The 19,569-nt window shown below is 41.5% G+C and overlaps 1 protein-coding gene across 4 annotated transcripts in view; it reads left to right on the top strand.

Moving 5' to 3' along the window:
* RARB (retinoic acid receptor beta) overlaps positions 1 to 19,569 on the top strand; it is a 708,617-nt gene that overhangs the window by 535,153 nt on the left and 153,895 nt on the right. Inside the window, exon 1 of one of the 4 annotated variants that reach the window (XM_036886169.2) lies at positions 6,686 to 6,790. The exons of 1 other annotated variant lie outside the window; for it this stretch is intronic. Coding sequence is in view for 1 of the 3 variants with exons in the window: in XM_036886167.2 (XP_036742062.1) it covers positions 7,469 to 7,625 (157 nt within the window). In the remaining 2 variants the exon portion in view is untranslated. Of the gene's footprint in view, positions 1 to 6,685; positions 6,791 to 6,931; positions 7,626 to 19,569 lie in introns of those variants that run through there. 2 more of the 4 variants (XM_036886171.2, XM_036886167.2) reach the window with 2 other exon arrangements.

The following is a 19,569-nucleotide window of genomic DNA, read 5'->3' as shown; positions in this document are numbered from 1 at the left end:
GATGGAAAGGATGGGGGGATGGAATGGATGGGGGGGTGGAATGGATGGAAAGACAAGGCAAGGTAGATAAATAATGCAAGTCTTCCATCATACAGTATCCCTGCCATTTAATCAAGAATAATTGGCCTTATGTTCCTGAGGCTGAAGATCACTTCTGCAGAAAACAGCAAGTCCTGCCTCACACACGAGCCAAAGGGTGGAGTTTGTCAAATATTTCATTGCCTCTCTGACTCAGTGTCTGCTTTGTGAAATAAATAAAACCATCCTCCTTTATACAATATATATATAAATGCTTCAATGCAGTGGTACTTAACCAGACACACACAGCAAAATCTCTTGGGGAGCTTGTCCTACATCACATATCTTGGGACCTCACAGCCTGAAATGTGCTTCCTGATTGAAAATTACTGCCCTGACAGAAGATTCTCTGTACCTCATAGCAATAGTATTTGAGAGTATTGGAACTATGTGTTCCTGATTCATTTTCTCTTCGCAGATATTCCACTAACATTTGTAAGTACTCATTGTGTTTCATGCAATGTTCTAAGTGCTTTTATTTGCATTATGTCATTTAATCTTTACCACCACCCCTTCATGGAGGTACCATTAATATCTCCATTTTATAAGTAAGGAATTAAGGTATGCAGGGGTCAAATAACTTGCCCAGGGTCCCACAGTGAATAAGAGGCAAAGCTGATGTTCATAGTCAATGTCCAAACTCTATGGTCCCACCTACCATGTTATAGTGCCTCTCTAATTCCTAAGCTAACCTTTTAAAGCACCATGATTCAATAGAACTTCCTGTGGTGATGAAAATATTCTAGATCTGTGCTATCCTATTAACATATTAGCCACCAGCCGCATGTGACTTTTGAGAACTTGAAATGTGGCTGGTGTGACTGAGGAACTAAGTTTTTAATTGGACTGAGGAACTAAGTTTTTAATTGGATTGCATTTTAATTAATTTAAACAGCACAGTGTAAGAGCCAACTAAGAGCCTCTGTTCATACATAGGACCTCCAAAAAATTAAGTGCTGAACTAGAAATTAAATTAGGTATCTCAATTATAGACATTATCCTTTATATCAACATAAATAATTGCAAAGCAGTCTTAGAATCCTTTGTGCATCCTTCTATCCCTGAGAGGAGTCTTGCTGTTCTCCTAAGCATTCTGCCAGCTAAGTGGCATATCTACTCCGAGCTCATTGAAGATGTATTGAGATGAGACAGAAAAAATAATTTAGGCAGGATAATACAGGGAACGTCAGGGGCAAGTTGTAGCATGGTGGTGCCACTGGCGTTTATTCTCAGGATTCATTGTTACAGTTTCTATTTCCCAACTACTGCTGTCATCTGTTAGGGCAAGGTGGTTAATGGAAACAATGGGCTTTAAAGCAGAGCTTGGAGATAGAGAAAAGAAAGTACAGGGGCACTTGGACTCACCTAAAGGAGACATGCAACCCATACCCCTTCTTACGGAAGGGAGTGAAGACAGGTAGGAAGGTGGGAAATTATGAGTCAAGAGAGAAGGAAAGATGATTCTGGGTGAAGTAATATAACAAAGGAGTCATATTATGCTTCACGTGGCACACAAGTTGAAATTGGATGAAATGTTTAAATGAGAAGGACAATTAAAGTATTAATAAATCCCAAATGCATATGGCTGGGTTTTACAGGGATGGAGACAAGCAATATAGAATTTGGCAAAATTGTTAAATATTGGACAAACTACAGCCCATGGGTCAACCCCAGTCCACCGCTGGGTTTTGTAAATAAGGTTTTATTAAGCACACCTGAGCCCTTTCACTTCTATATGGTCTATGGCTCCATGATGCTACAAGAGCAGAGTTGAGCAATTGCAACAGAAACTGTATAGCCTGCAAAGCCTAAAATATTTCCTGTGGACCTTTACAGAAAAAATGTTTACTGACCCCTGGTTTAGAACAAAAGGAGAATGTATATTAGCACAAACGATATAGCACAACTCCAAAATTTGGAATGCAGTTTTGTACAGCCATCAAATTTGTAAATGCACATCATCTGTGCCCTGACAATACTGCTATTAGAATTTTATCCAGGAGATCTTGTGGTTTCTTACATACCCACAGGGCTTCTTATAACACTGAAAAACTAGAAACAACCTAACTGTCTAGTAGCTGAGCACTGGTTAAACGAATGACTTTACATTAATGTAAAGATATACTATTCATTTTCTTTTTTTCTGAATGAGATAGTTCTATAGGTACTGTTTATTGTGAAGGGTTTTCAAGAAATAATGCTCAATAGAAAATGTTGCAAAACAGTATGTATTAATTGATTATATTTCTGTAAAAACTACAAACTGTCCCCCAGAAAGATATACAGGTATATACCCAGCAACTCTGACAGTGGCTGGCCCATGGTAGATACTCAATATTTAATGAATGAAGACATAGAGGAATTAGGCATACATTTACACATATTTTTTACTTTTTCACTTATATCTTCTAGACTCTCTGAGTTTCTGCAAATATGTATTAATTTTAAAAATCTAAATTTTAAAAAGGGGGGAAATAAACAAGAAGAAGTAGCTGAGGAGTAGTCTCCCCAAGCTATTAGTCACCCCAGTTCCCCACAGTGATCACGGCACCTGCAGTGGCAGTAGGTTGAGAAATGGTTGGTGGCTCTTTGCTCAGTATTGAGGCATTGAAGAGGGCACAGATTTAGGTTTTAAGTTGGGACCCTTAGAAACTGTTGGGCTTGAAGAAGTGTCTCTATGTGTCATGCACAGAGAAGCAGAGAAGCTCTGAAGAAACAACTCAAGGGTGGAAAAGGAGAACAGCGCCTGTCATCCTGCGGAATGTAAGTCACCAGGTGGGAAGACCTCATCAAGGAAACTAGGAAGAGCAGGAAGCTGGAGAGAATGGAGCCAGTGAAGGATGGACACAGTGGGCAGTGCTCAAGTGGAGAAACATTTCTGAGGGAGAATGCATGCTTTGGGTTCTGAGAAGAGCCAGTCTCTACCCAGATGAATAGAGCTGCCCTGCAAGGTCAAGTTGGGAAAGTGCTTTGGTGTCTTCTGGTATAAGATCCGTGGACATCAGCAGTCCCAGTACATTAGCAGCTGTTCAAATGCAAGGGCCAGATGCAGTTTCTATGAGCTGAGTAGAGCTTCTCCCAAATACCAAGACATCTGCCTGGTGGTGCAGAAGCCCTGGGAAGAGCTTCCCCGCCCGCCTTGTGCTGGCCACACATCCCTGCTTTGGTTTCCCTGTGCAAACACACATATTACTCAGTGCTAGCCATTTATTTCCCCGGCAGAATTGCGGCAAGAGGGGTTTATATGGGATTAACAGTAAAAAATAAATAAGGAAGGCTTTTTTGAAAAAATCAAAAAAAACAAAAAAGAAAATTAAAGAGTCAGGTGTGTGTGTCTTTTTAAAAGGATAGGTGTCCACCTCCCTCCACCCCACCCACGGGTCCACCTGCACTTTGCTTGACTTGTGCCTGGGGTAGATATGTCTGCACCTGGGAGGATCTTTTTATTTAGACATCACAAGGTATTTGACCAATTTTCAACACAGCCGGCTGCTATACTGGTGCACAGACGCCTGCTCTTTCTTCACAAAACTCTCCAGTTCAAACATGTTTGCAGAGCATGATTCATGGCATTTCTTTCTGGATTGTCCAGTGGGTAATTGCTGTACAAAAACCAGAGAAACAGATGTAGACCCTGAACCCTGGCTATAAATTTTTGTTTTATGATTATGGGTTTCAAATGTGCTGTGTCACACTGACAAATACACAGTTACTCTGAAACAAAATGGCTTTGGGGCTCAAACTTTGCTTTTTTGTTTGTTTGTGGTTGGAAATACTTTTATAAGAGTTCTTTTGTCATTGGTCAAGTGCAATGCAAACAGAGGAGACAACACGTATCAGAATATTATTTATGTCAGACCAAAGATGTTTAGGAAAGGTTTCATCCAACTGACTGATGTTAAAATAGGTGTCAATAATTTAAACTTCATTATCAACACACTAATGAGGCCATTTTTCACTTTCTACCTATTGATTCATCTTTATAATACATGGATATGTATTTAAAAATTGTGGTTTACCTTTCCTTAATTATACTTAAGATGAAGAATTTTCAGGAAGGTTCAAGTTTTCAAGAAGTCTAAGAATTAGATGTGCTAATGAAAATATGATAAGAAATGTGTGGTTGAATTTGGGGGCTGCTTTATAAATTAATACTTGGATGAAATAATAGCTCTAATAATTGCTATCAGCAAAATTAATTCATAGTGAGAAATGATGAGTTGACTAGCGAATACTAGTACACTCTAAGAAACGTGTGATATTCTATTCATAGAATTTAAACACCTATCATTCATCTCAAGGTCCAAGTTTATTTCTCCACAGTTAAGAGAACCCCAAGGTGATTATACATTTAAAATTATCTTGGATGTAGAAAGAAAAGACCAAATCTCCTATCCCTCCACGCCCCAGACACACACTTTGTTACTGTTTTCGTGTTGTGACATAGTATTGAAGGTAGGAATTCGGGAGCAGTCATATTCCTTCCTAAATGAGGCTGATTCTCTAGCTTAAGAAATGAGAGTAGACAGAATTTGGGGGACACCATCCCCATTTTTGCTTCCCTGTGACCAGTGCACCCCACCCTTTGGAGAAATGTCAAGCAGAGAAGTGCTATGCTGTCCCTGGTTATCAAATACCTGTACACACACACCTGGTGTACAGTGGTGCCGTGCTTCTTATCTCTAACTTGGTTCCTCCTGCTGTACTTTAAATATGGTTGCTTCCTCCCCTCTCCTCAAACAGCTTTTTATCCACCTCCGTTATCAGGTATAAAATGAGCCAGCTTTCCAGGGAACTCTAAGGACCTTAAATAAGCATTCAGAGCTCTAAGTCTCAGGGACCACGTAAATGCTGGCACAAAATGTGGGGCTCTGTGTATCTTTACAACTATCTTAATGAAGGTGTGTTAAATGTTTTGTAAATTCCTCTCTATTCCTTGCTTAAAATGTGTGTTTTCTTTGTCATTAAAGGGTTTCTTATAATAAAGCTCTATTACAAAATGATGGGCATATAAAAAAAAGAGAGAATGAGAGAAAGTAACAAACACACAGTTTCAGCAAAATCTCACCCCTTTATCACCCTGGATTTTCAATAGCAAGAACTGAGCTTGCTGGGCTGAAAATTGTTTTAATGCACCTTCATAAAAGGATCTTTGACTTGGTAAGTGTGTGTGATGCATACTTTTCATGTTACGCCACAAGTGCCACTTAGCAACTCTGCTAGACAGAGCCGCAGTTCAGCATGGGGTGGGATGCCCCCCGACAGGCTTTTAAAAGGCCTGGATGCCAGTGCACATTCCAGCACTATCCACAAAAAGGAGACTGAGCAGAGCTCTTCCCTGCAAGGGGCGAGGAAGCTGTCCCTCATGCCCGCCCACACACCCACCCTGTTTTGTGGGAGAACTATATAAGTAAATACTGCAGAGGCAGTGGAGGAGGTAGGGTGTTTTAATTCCTTGGCAGAGTTTCCTTTCTTTGATGTACATTGCATCCTTTAAGCAAGTTGTGCAAAGTGGCTGCACAGCGGATTGGCTCTCCCTTTCAAAGCTCTCTGCCTGGGTTCCTTTGTAAACATTGCATGTCCTTCTCTGTCTTTTAAGATTGGGTAAAAGGCTTCTCCAGCCACCCCTAGGTTGGGTCAGAATGGGAGGTATAGAAACCAGTCCGTTTTTCTTAAAATTATTCTAAGAAATAGCCAAGATTGGGCAGGGGCCAATTGGAAATATAAAACCTTTACACTTAACCAGTTCTCAAAAATATGTATTTAACTATGTGGTGAGGGGGTGGGGGGGTATGATGAGAGGTCACCGACATGCGTTTCAGGGCCCAAGGCTGTGAGAACAGCAAAGCAAATTTCACAATGGACTGGGTTTCCAGGGCCCTGAGTTCGTCATGGTTCTGAGCTGTGTGACGTCAGGCACGTCTTAGCCTCCCTGGGCTTCTGTTTGCCCAGTGGAAAAAGAAGAAGATGAAATCACAGCTGATATTTGTCCCAGGGCAAGTAGGAAGGGCCATACAAGCATTATTTAATTCGTTCTCACAGCAACCCACTGAGGTGAGTCGGAGAATAGCCCCATTTTATACAGAGGAGGGGGTGCAGGCTCCAAGAGATGACATACTTGTCCTGGATGACACAGCTGGTAAGGGTAGAATTGGAATCTAGTTCAGTGTGAGTCCTGCATCCGTGCTTTAGACCAGTGTATTGTTTCCTCAGATGGGGACCTGAAACCCTGTGTATCTCCGTGTGATGGGGTGTGTGTGTGTTTGGGGCACGAGTACGTAATTCTTGACTGCTCCTGTAGGCTGCGCATCGACCGGGGAGAATTTTCAAAAAAGTAAATGAATCCAGAGAGCTGGATTTTTACTCCAGAGCAAGTGCAACCCACTCAGCCGGGGCTCGCAAGAGGGATAAAGAGAAAAAAGACTCAAATGGAAAGTTTCCCAGCCCAGGGCTTCCCGGAGGGGTGGCTCTTCTCTGGGCTGGAGCTCAGGGCTTGCATGTGCTTTTTCGGGAGTGGAAAAATACATAAGTTACGAGGAATCTCACAGACAGACAGGCGCGCAGAGGAATTTAAAGGGTGGGCTGGGGGAAGGGGGAGCACGCGCTGCCAAGCTGAGCCTGCAAATAAAGGGGCGGAAAGGGAGAGAAGCCCCAGCGGCGTGCAGGCCCCTCCCCGGCTCGTTTTAAAAGCACTTCGTGCATTGTTTTCCAGGTGAGAAATGGGAAAGAGAGCGCCGGCTCGCGCCGCTGCCGCCGCCGCCCCGGCTGTCTGGTTGCAGGGCTGCTGGGAGGTTTTAAGCTCTGTGAGAATCCTGGGAGTTGGTGATGTCAGACTCGTTGGGTCATTTGAAGGTTAGCAGCCCGGGAAGGGTTCACTGAAAGTTCACTCGCATATATTAGGCAATTCAATCTTTCATTCTGTGTGACAGAAGTAGTAGGAAGTGAGCTGTTCAGAGGCAGGAGGGTCTATTCTCTGCCAAAGGGGGGACCAGAAATCCCCCACGCGAGCCGTTCGAGGACTGGGAAGCCGAGGACGCGAGCCAGCCGGGCAGGGTTTTCTGGGCACCGTCGGGGTAGGATCCGGACCGCCTTCGGAACGTTTTTTGCAGGCATTGGCGTGGAAGGAGAACTTGGGATCTTGCTGGGAACCCCCCGCCCCGGCTGGATTGGCCGAGCAAGCCTGGAAAATGGTAAATGATCATTTGGATCAATTACAGGCTTTTAGCTGGCTTGTCTGTCATAATTCATGATTCGGGGCTGGGAAAAAGACCAACAGCCTACGTGCCAAAAAAGGGGCAGAGTTTGATGGAGTTGGGTGGACTTTTCTATGCCATTTGCCTCCACACCTAGAGGATAAGCACTTTTGCAGACATTCGGTGCAGGGGAGATCATGTTTGACTGTATGGATGTTCTGTCAGTGAGTCCTGGGCAAATCCTGGATTTCTACACTGCGAGTCCGTCTTCCTGCATGCTCCAGGAGAAAGCTCTCAAAGCATGCTTCAGTGGATTGACCCAAACCGAATGGCAGCATCGGCACACTGCTCAATGTAGGTTTATTTTTTTCCCTTCTTCTACCAAGAAAAGAAATGAATTGTCTCTCTTGCATGCAATAAAGACGTTGGAAACAAACTGCATTGGTAGCAAGACAAAGGATTTAATGATTTAATGCTGGAAGGGTGTGATATGCTGGCGTGCATATTGATTCCCTCTGCTGAAAATTTCCTGTTAGATGTTTTCTTCCCAAACAACCCCTCCCGACCCCTGCTTCTCTCTTTACCAACTGTACAGTCTCTTGAAAACAGTTTAAAAGATATGCATGGAGCGGGGGGAAAAAAGTAGAGGGTGACCACAGGACTCTGAAACATTCTTCAAGTAAGGCAATTTGACACACTGCACAGTTTTTACTAAAATGTGTGCAGAGGGAAATTTAACTTTGCTCTGTTTAGTATTAGCTACTAGTTGTATATACTCCCTCCCCGCCTCCCTCTTTATATTTCAACAGTCCAAAGTCATTAAAATATGACATCTTCCTTGCAAGGAATTTAGCCTAATTAACGTGGCTGCTGCTCCTGAAGTTCATAAACCACCAGTTAAAGCTGCCGCCTCCAATGTTTTCCTTGCTAAGGAAAGGCAATATTTCTTAGCATTGACCCTGCTGCCACCTTTTCGAGTCACTTTGTTGCTCTAAGAAGTTGCTGTTTTGCTAGAAAACTACTGACAATGAACACCCCTTGGGCTGAGCCATCCATTATTTCCAAATCTTGCAATTCAACTGGGAACCTGGACTTCGGTTAAAGAAAAGAAAATATAAGTGGAGTAGCCCCGTTTAAATATATATATATATATATTGACTATTTGGTTGTCTGATGCTGACACCGTGCCGAGGCATGCATCTGGTCAACAGTAGCCTGGCAGCAGGCTTGAGAAATGACCAGAAGTCCCAGAAAATCCCACCTTCGGGTGGCTGTAGTGGGAGCCTGCAGGATGCATCACAGCCCTGACAGTGATTTAGATAAATGGCTCAGCTATCTATCAAAATGTTTTTAGTACTTTATTTGACAATTCACTGGAGCATTAGCCTGAAAATGACATTTTAAACTTTGTTTTCAAAGAGGTCAAAGTTTAACTGGAAGAAATTGAGTTTTCCTAAAAACATAGTGCCTTAGCTAAAGAGGGAAAAGTAAAAGAAAAGAGAAGGGACAATAACAAGATTTAAATTGCCCTCTCTGAAACTTTTTCTTAAGAATAAAGGCTTGCTTCTTGGGCCAGGAAATCAACAGGTTTGTAGCAGAAAAATCAATAACCATTTGATGCCAACAGTCTGGCGACTTAATATTTTGTAGAGACATAACCAGGGCAAAAACAATATCGTTTTCAGAAGGTGTCTTAATCTTCAGCTGCTCCCCAAATGCCTTTTCTTTCCCCCTGTCATATTTTCTTTCCAGAAAACTCCAAGAAACTGAGTGTTCCAAAATAATTTTCCAACCCACTAACATATCTTTTAGACCTGCCCTCCCCTCTATGTAGCAATTAAAACAGTACGAACAATTTCTTTTGTGATCTCAGGGAGCTGCGGCTCTTGAAAACTTTTTTCTTGCACGAGAGAGTTCTAATGAAACATACTTTTTCACCAAGTGGGGAAACATGCCAAGACCTTGGTGGAAAGCTATTAGACCTAATAGAGCTTTTACAAGTAGACATTCTCCCTTTTGTAATTAACCCTCCAAACATGCCTATTAAGATGTAGGAGTAGAGGGAAAAGCTTTGTTTGTTCTTGAACAAGTTAAACAAGGGATTTGCCTTATCTAGGGAGAGCTAGTGGTGAATGTGTCATTCGCCTAGGGCCTGCCGATAAGCAAGAAGTGTTGATAACAGCAAAGTTCAGCTAATCAAAGAAACTTGCATTAGAAAAAGTAAATAAAGGCTTTTGACAAAGGGATTTCAGAAATTCCTGTGTGTTATTTTTGTAAGCAGGGCAATTAGCGCTTATTGTGGCCAACTTCACAAGGGCTTGAATCCCAAACCCCAACTTGGAGGTTAAATTAATAAAATGCCAATATTGTTTTATGCCACTGCAGAGTTGTTTTATCCTCCATAAACCACTCTATGACCAGTCAGTTTAGTTGCTCAAGCGACTTTAAGTTTTTAAGCATTAATAAGAATGCTAACAAATGTACGCAGACAGTAGTTAGAATTTTTGGTGCTTGGTTCGGCCTTGGCATAGCCACTTAAGTCTTCTGAAATAAAAGCATTAGGGCTACGTTTGTACAAGAAGAGAAAAACCACAACCTTTTCCATTTTACTTAATGACTGTTTTGACGAGAAGCAGATCTGTTTGCGCTCTTAGCACAGAGGAAACAGCGGGCAAGGAGGGGAAAAAAATCATACTAAATTCCAACCCAAACTGTTTTCTGCCTTGAGATCCTACTTATTTTTTTATGGTGTGTGTGTGTGTAGCAATTAAAGTAAACTCTTTGAACATAAAACACTGAAGAAGCTTTCTTTGAAAGGTGTTAGAAATATCCTTATTTTCCTTTTTAATTTTAAAGACAGAAAAACGATATTCCAACCAGCTGCCAGTGATGTAGGGCCTGTAAATTGCTTGTTATTAAAATTCAAAGTCAGGATCATTGGGCTACTAAGGGAATGTAGTATAAATAATATGACTTAAGACTGCCCATGGAAGGTATCAGAGTCTCTAAATTTTTGTTAAATTGCCTCCTGGATTATCTGGTTTTCAGCTGTTCCAGATGTTTGCAGCATTAATTGCTCGGTGGGCATTGGATAAATCCTAATATTTGTGGTCTAAATATAGTTGATTTTGGTGAAATCATGAGTGTGACAACTTGTTGGCCCTTTTCCCTGTCTTCTCCCTACTCAACCCACCAAAAGAAAAAAAAAATTCTTTTGGCACATTATTTTGCTCATTAATGAAGAGAAATAATGTTTTAAAAAAACAGTAGCGATGTGTGATTAAGGAATGAAAAAGCCCCCTTCTCTAAACCGGGACCTGAATTTTAAGTCTTAAACAGTATCTAAATCCTCTCCTAGTGAGATATAAATTGGGGTCAAAGTGGCAAAATCAAAGATACCCTCTGAAAGAGAGACTAAATAAAGACTGACAGCCACCGTATGAACTGAATGGGGTTTTGAATAAATATTTCAGTGAAAAGGCTCAATTGTTTTTCTAAAGTAGGACATAATTTTCTGCTTCTCGGCCACATGACAGTGGTAACTAATACCATCCGTAAGAAGAAAGAAAAGGGACTTTTGCTTAAGTCTCAGAGAGTACAGGACAGGGTTGTTTAAAAATAAACGGAAGATTCATGAAGTTTTCCTTGTGTCCAGTAGAAAAAAAAAAACAAGAAATACTAAAATTTTGTAAATATTCAGATAACTTGGTACCCTGGGTAGGAAAGTATGGAAGTGCAACTTAGAAAGAAAAATGCCTGAGTTTAGATTTTATCACCAGAGAAAGGTAGATTCCCGAAATTAACACAGTAGGAGAAGAGGGCATCTGTCTACTTAAGTTTCTGCTATGGAATTGATTTGCAAGCTCTAGTTAGGATTTGATTCACCAGCCCAAACGCAAAGCTGTCGCATTGGAACCAGCCTTCTTTTTTTTCCTTACTAGATAGATGACCAGAATGGAAATTTCTGATAGGTTAGCTGACTTGAATCAGAAGGTTTCTTCTCAGTTCTGGAAGCCTGGGTGAGTGGGACAGTATATAACCTGGTTAGTATTGTCATGAACTTTTCTTTAAAGAGTAAAAGTCAACGAAAGTTCTTCTGAATTTAAGATGCTTGTAATTCACCTTCAATATGTTAAGCCCCCGAGATGGCTGAAAACGCGGGGCAACCTTACTGTTTTCTCTTTTATACATTCCACAAGCATCCATAAACTATCTCTGAAGGAAAGTGCATGATAAATGATAAAGATGATAATCTGCTCTCAAGAAATTTATAATCTTTAAAATAATTTTAAAAATATTTTTTTAAAGTCTGGGAACTTTTAACTTAGAAAGCTACCCTGTGGAAGGAAGAGGCAGATAAAAAATGAGATGTCAAATATGAAACTCTTTTCATGTCACACAGGATTTATCAAACAATAAATGCAGTGTTCATTTTAGAGCATCTAAAAAAGAATCTTCTATACAGTTTGAATTATATGTAAGTGCCAATACATTTATCCTTATATGACATTTTTATACTTTAATGTTCTAATATAAATTCAGTTAACTATCAATTAAATAGATTATTTCAGAAATGGGAGGTTTTGATGAAGATTAATCAGAGAAATCTTAGCTAAAAACCTTTCCAACACATATTAATGTAGAATCTTGCCTTTCAAATTACAGGGTAGTTATGGCAATCACACATCTCTGATTTTCTAGAATAACCCACTTTCAAATATACTGCCACAATTCCCATATAAATCATTGAAATATGCCAGATATTTCAATATGACGACATTTCCTAGGCTGCTCCTTGAACCCAGGAGTGGCACAGAAAGTCTTTGTTTGGATTCTGTAGTCAGTATAACTAGGGTGCTCACAGCTTAATTTTTCCATTATGAGTGAAGATCGCCTTGTGTTTCTGGGCCATTCTCTTGAACGGCAATTCCTTTTGTGGCAAACTGTGTATCTGTAAATAGAAGGCATCCTTTGCAAAATGGATGTAAATATTAGGACCGGGGTTCTGACTCCAGCACGTGTGTGTGCGTGTGTGTTTATTGGGATTGGGGGAGTGTACTGAGATTGGGAAGGGGCAGAATTGTTAAATTAAATGACTATGAACAAATCTGTATCAGTTCTTGGCCAGCTTCTTAAAAAACTGGAATTGGGGGTGATGGAGAGAGGAGAGCAGAGTTAACTCAGGTTTCAGAGTTATCAGTACCTGTCTGTAAGTGGCTTGGCCTAAGTACCTTTTGTTAAATAGGAGATGAGATAACCTGCCCCACCTGTAAGATCTAATAACACAACCTCATCAGTCAATATGTTGCCCTGAATTCTCTTTTCCTTCCTGGCTTCCTTACTTCATTATTAGTTAGAATGATTCCTGTCCCATCCCACATCCCCAAACCCCCTAAATGAATAAAGAATAAAGTTACAAAAGTTCTGTCTACCTAGGAAGCAGTAGAGGGTGGGTCTGCAGGTATTGTATTACCTATCTTGAGCTTTCAGAGCGTCTTGAAAGGAATTCAAACAGGCAATGGAACTGCTGACTTGCTCTTTCTCAGGCCTGGCAGGATGGGGACCGAAATGGGGGCCATTTATTAAGATAAGGCTCTTGGTCCCCCGCACAAAAAGGCCGGATAACAGGAACTGACGTCAGCCAGGCAACTCAGCCTGGCCAAGCATTTCCTCCAGTTCAGGGCACATGGATTCCAGGAGTCTCCAGGCCTCCCTGCAGCTCAGAAGTGAACCAGGCAGACAAGGAGAAGGGAGCTAGTTTTAGCGGGGATGATAGTGGGTGACAATATCCCTCACTCCCAAAAGGAGATTTCTCAAAGGAGAACAAAGAGTAACTTAGGGGGATCCCTGGTACCCCTGTTTACTTTTCTGAGTACCAAGTTCCCACTCCCGCTGGCTTCGTATGACAGCATTGGGAAAGCCATTCCATTTGCCACCAGCTCTGAAAACAGCTCAGAGGTCTTCCTCCCCTTTCTGCCTTCCTCTTCTCTTTAAACTCAAATTACTTTTCGCCTTCTCAAGCATTTCCAGTTAGAGGTTTGAAGAAGGAGAAATTCAAAGGAAAGAGCCCTATTTTATTTTTTCAAGTTCATAGGGTCTCTATCCACTGTTAAAGATTGCTCCTTTTCTTTTTTTAGGTTTAGGGTTGACTAAGGAATGAGTCCCCTAATGTGACTCAGATACAGTGAAATGTTTGTTTTTTGTTGTTTTTGTTGTTTACTAATCAGTTCCTGTTTGGCATAGATGATATTTTACCGAATCAGAAAAAGAAAAACAGCTGAATTCAAAATACTGTAGAAGTAATGATGTAGGTACAGCCAGATAAAATGAGGACCTCAGGTAACTGGGAAAAGATGGGGATCATATTTATCTCCATATTTCTGTAATTTCCAGAGCAAATGAGGAACTCAGATAACAAATACCTCTTCTCAAAAATAGTAAAGCTTTGGGGGCTGTAGTACCTTTGTCTTGTCATCAAAGTCCATAATTATGAAGAAGCTGAGAGTGGAAGGCTTTTTGAAGCTTCAAAAGATGTTTTAGGGTCTGGTCTATTGGAAAGCTTGGGGATATAATTAGCTAAAATGGAAATGGAGGCAAGCGAAATTTAGTTCCTGATGTTTTAATTTAGCTCAGTACTGCCATGTGCTATTGAGGAGAATTCTTAAAGGCAAACATAATTATTTCATTATAGGCCTCAGAATGCTTTCATTGGCCTTAATGACAAGACACTATATAAAAAGCACACATTTTAATTAGTCCTTCTTATATTTACATCAGATAAATAACAAATAATTGATGAAAAACAAGTCTTAGGGATGGATGATTTCACAGAGTGCGCTGGTTACAGTTTAATGATGAAACATTTTCTCTGTTGCTTTGCATTTTAATTATCCAGCAATTACAGTAGTGGTGCCGTGGAGCTGAAATATCGCTGTTGCCATTTCATTACAAAAAAATCACAATTAATGCCTATGAATCAGAAGCCGAAAAAGGTAGCTAGAAGCACATCTCAGAGGAAGTAAATTGCCAGTCCCATTAGTTTTACTACGGTTGTTCCCACACATTTTGATCACTTTTATCTTTTACGCTTCATCTTTTTGTATTAAGACTGTCAGGGGTTGCACATGTGTTTTTATGGCCGCATCTTCTCCTGAATACCTTTCTTTCTCTCTTGCTGCCTGTTTTGAAGACTTGCCTGCCATTCCTTGCCAAACGTGTCCTGGTCATTCAGAGAGCTTTTTTCCATGCTATGGACTGCTTTACCCTGGATTTTATATGAAAACCCATTTCACATGATTCATCCGTTTTGGTGTACAGAACACTAATTGTTATTATTGATTTTAAATTCCGTGACCATTACAAGTAACCCAGATGACTGGCAGATAAAGGGTAATAATCCATGGAGTTCTGGAACTGTTTCATGTTGGTCTGGAGTACTTTATGTGATCAATATTAACTGCCCCATTGAAACTAACTGCTATATCAAATAACAGTCAATCAAATGAATGTGCTTAGAGATTATTTATTGAAAGCTTTAATTGTTCACTGGGGCCCTGCTTATCAGAAGAAACAATAGGAACTAGAAATAGGATGAGAAGGTTTGGACTGGCTGTAGAAGTTGGAGGATGCAGGTAATCAGGGCATCATGTCTCTGCTACTTGGACGTTGAGTTTCTAGAAATCCGTTCTGGGCTGCTGATGGGCAGACGTCGCCCCCCCTCATGCGAGGTTATCCTACCCTCTGTGCCTGGAGAGCTCTCCAGAGGAGAGGGTGTGATGATTTTCTTGCCTTCAGAGGTGGTGGAAAGTTGTCACTCTCTGGGTTTGACTGTAGCTTCCTCGCACTCCCTAGTCATATACATGACCCCATGCGTCTCCCCGCCGTGTTTCCTGTCCCTGCCTGGTGGGCTGACATCACGGGACTAGCCTGACTGGACACAGGATCAATTTCTGCAGCTATGAAATGGCAATAACAGTGTCTACATTGCAGCCTTTATAGAAAGACTAGAGGTAACGTCAATGAGGGTTCTCTTCTCGCCCAGAAAGCACACTGAAGTCACTGAGGAGAGCCCTCTGAAGTCCTCGGGACACCAGTGGCTTATGTGGTTTTGCTGATAGTGAGCAGCATTCTTTTGTTGATGCCTCTTTTCCTACATGAAATGGTTCCTCTGTGGCTCCTAACTCAGGTGACAGTCCTTCCTGCCTGTCACTCTGGATAGCACTGTGGTACTGCATCGGTGGTGTCCGTTTGCCAAACCCCAAGATATAGTGCAAATGATTGACTTTTACAAGTGAGCATTGTCCCCTCCGAAGTTGCCACAGTGCACTTCGCCCAGAGATGCTGTTGGGATGCTGTATGTTTTTATCTCGCACTGAAGGATTAGATCTTGCAGCGTTCCAATCAACAAACAGCATGCAGGTGTTTGCCACATTCAGGCCCCCTTTTGTGTTCTGTGGGGGACATGGAGATGAATCTGACGCTGTCCAGGCTCTCTCTGGACTCACAGTCAGTGTGACACAATTTTCATAACACAAACACAAACACAAGAATGTCCTCGGCAGTTTGAACCTGAGTTTGATTATGGAAAGACCTAAAAGCCACTGAGAACCATAGCTGGTGCACGGGGTGGAGATCAAGTGGGTTACACATTTTTGTCCCAAGGTACGAGAGTGACATTTTTCTGTATGTCGGCCTCATAGGTAATTTCTAAATGTGTTTTATAAAGCGGTATTTTAAACTTATCTTCAGCAGTGGGATCAGTGTCTACCTGCCAAACTTGCATCTTCAAGACTCTCCTATTGATGTTTCTGGAGTGTTTGTTAAATAACATTCTTTTTGACTTAAGTCTGATTAGATTAGATTTTTAAAAATCACTTATGTCTTTGATTGTTTCTGTGACTTATTACTGTGTAACCACCTGACCCCCAAAGTAGTAGTGTAAGAATTTATTATCTCATTATTCTGTGGATGGACTGGGCTCAGCCGGGCAGATCTTCTGCTCTTCATGATGCCAGAAAAGGCTGCATCGTCCCAGGCTGCCCTGGGCTGGAGGTGCAGGAAGGCTTATTCCCAAGGCTGGCAGTCGACTGCGGGTGTTGCCAGAGAGCTCTGCCAGGACTGGGAGACTGGAGTACCTGCATGTGGCCCGCGCTGCTCACAGCCTGGCAGCGATGTTCTGAGGGAGCAAGTGGCAGCACACAGGCCTCTTAAAGGCAACATCCAGAGCTGACATGGCATCACCTTCAGCACATTCCCTTGGTTAAGCTGTCACAGACCAGCCCCAGTCAGTAAACCTATGTCTGAGTGGGGCAGTGACAAAGAATATGCTGCCATCTTTCATCACCATATCCTTACATATGTACCCTCTTATCAGAGAGGAATGATTTGTCTTCTGACAAGAGAGACTGTGTCGAAGAACTGTTGTGGGGTTTATAGTTTGTTTTTTTGGCTGGTTAAATATGTCAGGGAATTCTACTCTAGGACTGTGTATATTGTTCCCAGTGAACCCTTACAAACACTCCTATGAGGAAGGTATGATTAGCCTCATTTCTCAGAAGACAAAGTTGCAGCTCAGAGAAGGTGTGTGACTTGACTGAGGTCACACAGAGAGTGGGGTTGTAGAGCTGGGCTTCTGATCCCAGAAGGGCTTTTCTCCATGGGGTATTTTGGTTTTGGGGAAATGCAGAAAATAGAGGTGAGGAACCCCACTCACATTATTCCTCTGATATCATTATTCCTCTAAGGGAAGCCACAGCCTATTATGTTGTAGAAAACACCAAGGCTGTTTTACTCTTTTGTTCTTCTGTTTTCCATCCTGTTTGTTGGGAGTCTGCGCTGACCTAGTCCTTTTACAGCTCGCAGGAGCTGGGGTCAGGATTACTCTTGTATTTATAGAGGAATCACAGGAAGGGGAGAGAGGAGAAATAAGGTTTCACAAGTTATGCTGGTTCACTCATGATCCTCATCTAAGATGGGTACTAATTGTTCCCAGTAGGTGGTACCTCTTAGTTAAGCAGCATTCTTGTGTCTTCACTTTATTTGAAATCTAGCTGTTGTTGAATTACATATTTAGGAGACAGAGCTAGACGGGTGAATTGAAGTGGCTCGCTGGAGGTCATGTCGTGGGTTCTGGATGGAAGCCGATCTAGACCTGTACGATGGTACCGCGTGTTCAGAGTGTACCACGGGGTGCTATGCAGTGTGCAGGGAGCTGGACGCTCTGCACGCACATCCTCATCTGTGGGAGCTGGAGTGCCAAGTTGCTTTGGTTGTTTTCATCTGTAGAAGGGATCCATAATGCTTACCTTGCAAGCTTCTCATAGCCTTATAAAAGAGAGTGTAGTTAAAGTATCTGATTTAACTCATTAAACAGATCTACCCCCATACTTTCTTATGAATTATTTTCAAATGTAGAAAACCTGGAAGAATTTTACAGGGAACAATGGGATACCCACCATCCTATCTACCATTAAAGTCACCAGCTTTGTTTTTATCCATTTCTCCTGTGTGTGTGTGCGTGTGTTGTTTTGTGTTACTGATTGGATCCCCTTACTAACCTGGGAAGTCTTTGAGGTCAGTTATAGCGTCCTTAACTTCTGTTTTTCCAGTCCTAGTACAGTACTTGGTACTTGGTCAAGACTCAGTTAACTATGGTTGAATCAACAGGTAAGTCCAAGCACACCACCCCGTGATGTATTTGATACCAGCACTGTCCAACAGAAGTTTCTACACTGATGGAAATGATCTATAATTCTGTTGTCCAATACAGTAGTTGCTCACCATGTGTGGCTGTCAAGCACTTGAAATGTTGCCAAAGTGTCTGAGCAACTGAATGTTTAATTTTATTTAATTTTAATGTATTTATCTTTCAGTAGTCACATATGGCTGGTAGCTACTATATTGAACAATGCAGCTCTATATACTATAGCTATTAATATTTTTTCAATATTTGTTCACTCTATTTCCTTTTTCCTTTAGCCTTTATTCTTTCCTACTGCTATTAAGGAGTTCTAATTATCTCTTATATAGAGGGTAAATAGACTGCAGGAGAATGTAAACAGAATTCTGTAGGGTGGTGATTTCAGTCATTGTTTAAGTTGTTTTCTTTCTGGGTGGAACTGTTTTTCCTGGGGCCTGGCAAATACTTATTACTTATTTTGCTAACATTTATTTTGCAGAGCTAAACCAAGATTTTCACAGAATCCCTGTGGGCTGGACTTAAATTATGTTCCTTGTAGTGATCATATTCTGGTGGCAAACAAATTCTATTCCTGTGCTGCATGCCTGCTTGGGTTTCAAATGGACACAGATTATCTTCCAACATTTTCAAGCTACTTTCAACTCAGCTTAAACATCTTGAGCTTCAGGAAAGCAGAGGGGAACAGGCCATGCTTTGTGGAATACAGACTCAGTGTATGTTCTAGAAAACGCCACACTTTCTCTCCCACAGGCACCCACTGCCACTCATATGTGTGCTCTGCTTGGTAACCCAGTCCCTGGCACACAGTAGGTGCTCAGGAAATATGCTGAATACATTTCAAGTGGTCAGTGCTTTTTTGTCACTGTGTATGTTGGGGTCACTCAAAACAGCTGAAGCAAGCTTGAGAGATCTGTCAGAGCTTGGGCGGTTCACCCCGGCTGTTGTGGCAAGCCTTATAAATATGTTAGCTGGAGAACTGGCCTGAAATACGAGTATGAGATATTTTCTTGGGCTTCTGGCATTCACTGATAACCCAGGAATAGATTTTCTGATAATGCTTCCTGTTCAACAGGATGTTACCACTCTTTCTCCCTTTTCATTGCCCATCCCTAGACATGGTGTAAAGAAAGTAAATAGAAATAAGGCCAAATCAACAATCAAGAGAAACTTTTGGAGCAAGGTTCGTGTCCCCGCCTTCCCTGAATGGTTTCAAATGGTGATTGAGTTTTAGTGTAATAAAATAATCACCATTGTCATAATGAATATTTATTAAATTATTACTATTTAATAATATTTATAAATTATTATTCATGACTATGATCTACCACATGTGCAAAATGAATTCTTTCAGCTAATCCTCATAACAGCCTGAAGAGGAAAGCGCTGCTATTGCTCCATTTTACAGATGAAAGTTCCCAGGCACAGGAGGTCCAGGTCCCCAGCTCAGATCTCCCAAGTAGGAGAAAGTGGGATGAAAGTTCCCACCTAAGTGTGGTGGCTGGGTTTCCAACTACACAAAGTAAACGCCTCTTTGCTTTGCGGGGAGGAGGAGCTACGAGGATTGGAAGCCTCAGAACCCACAGATAATAAAAGGGTTTC

The sequence above is a fragment of the Manis pentadactyla genome, chromosome 14, assembly GCF_030020395.1.
Source record: "Manis pentadactyla isolate mManPen7 chromosome 14, mManPen7.hap1, whole genome shotgun sequence".
NCBI classification, from domain to species: domain Eukaryota; kingdom Metazoa; phylum Chordata; class Mammalia; order Pholidota; family Manidae; genus Manis; species Manis pentadactyla.
This window is presented reverse-complemented; position numbering and strand designations above follow the sequence as displayed.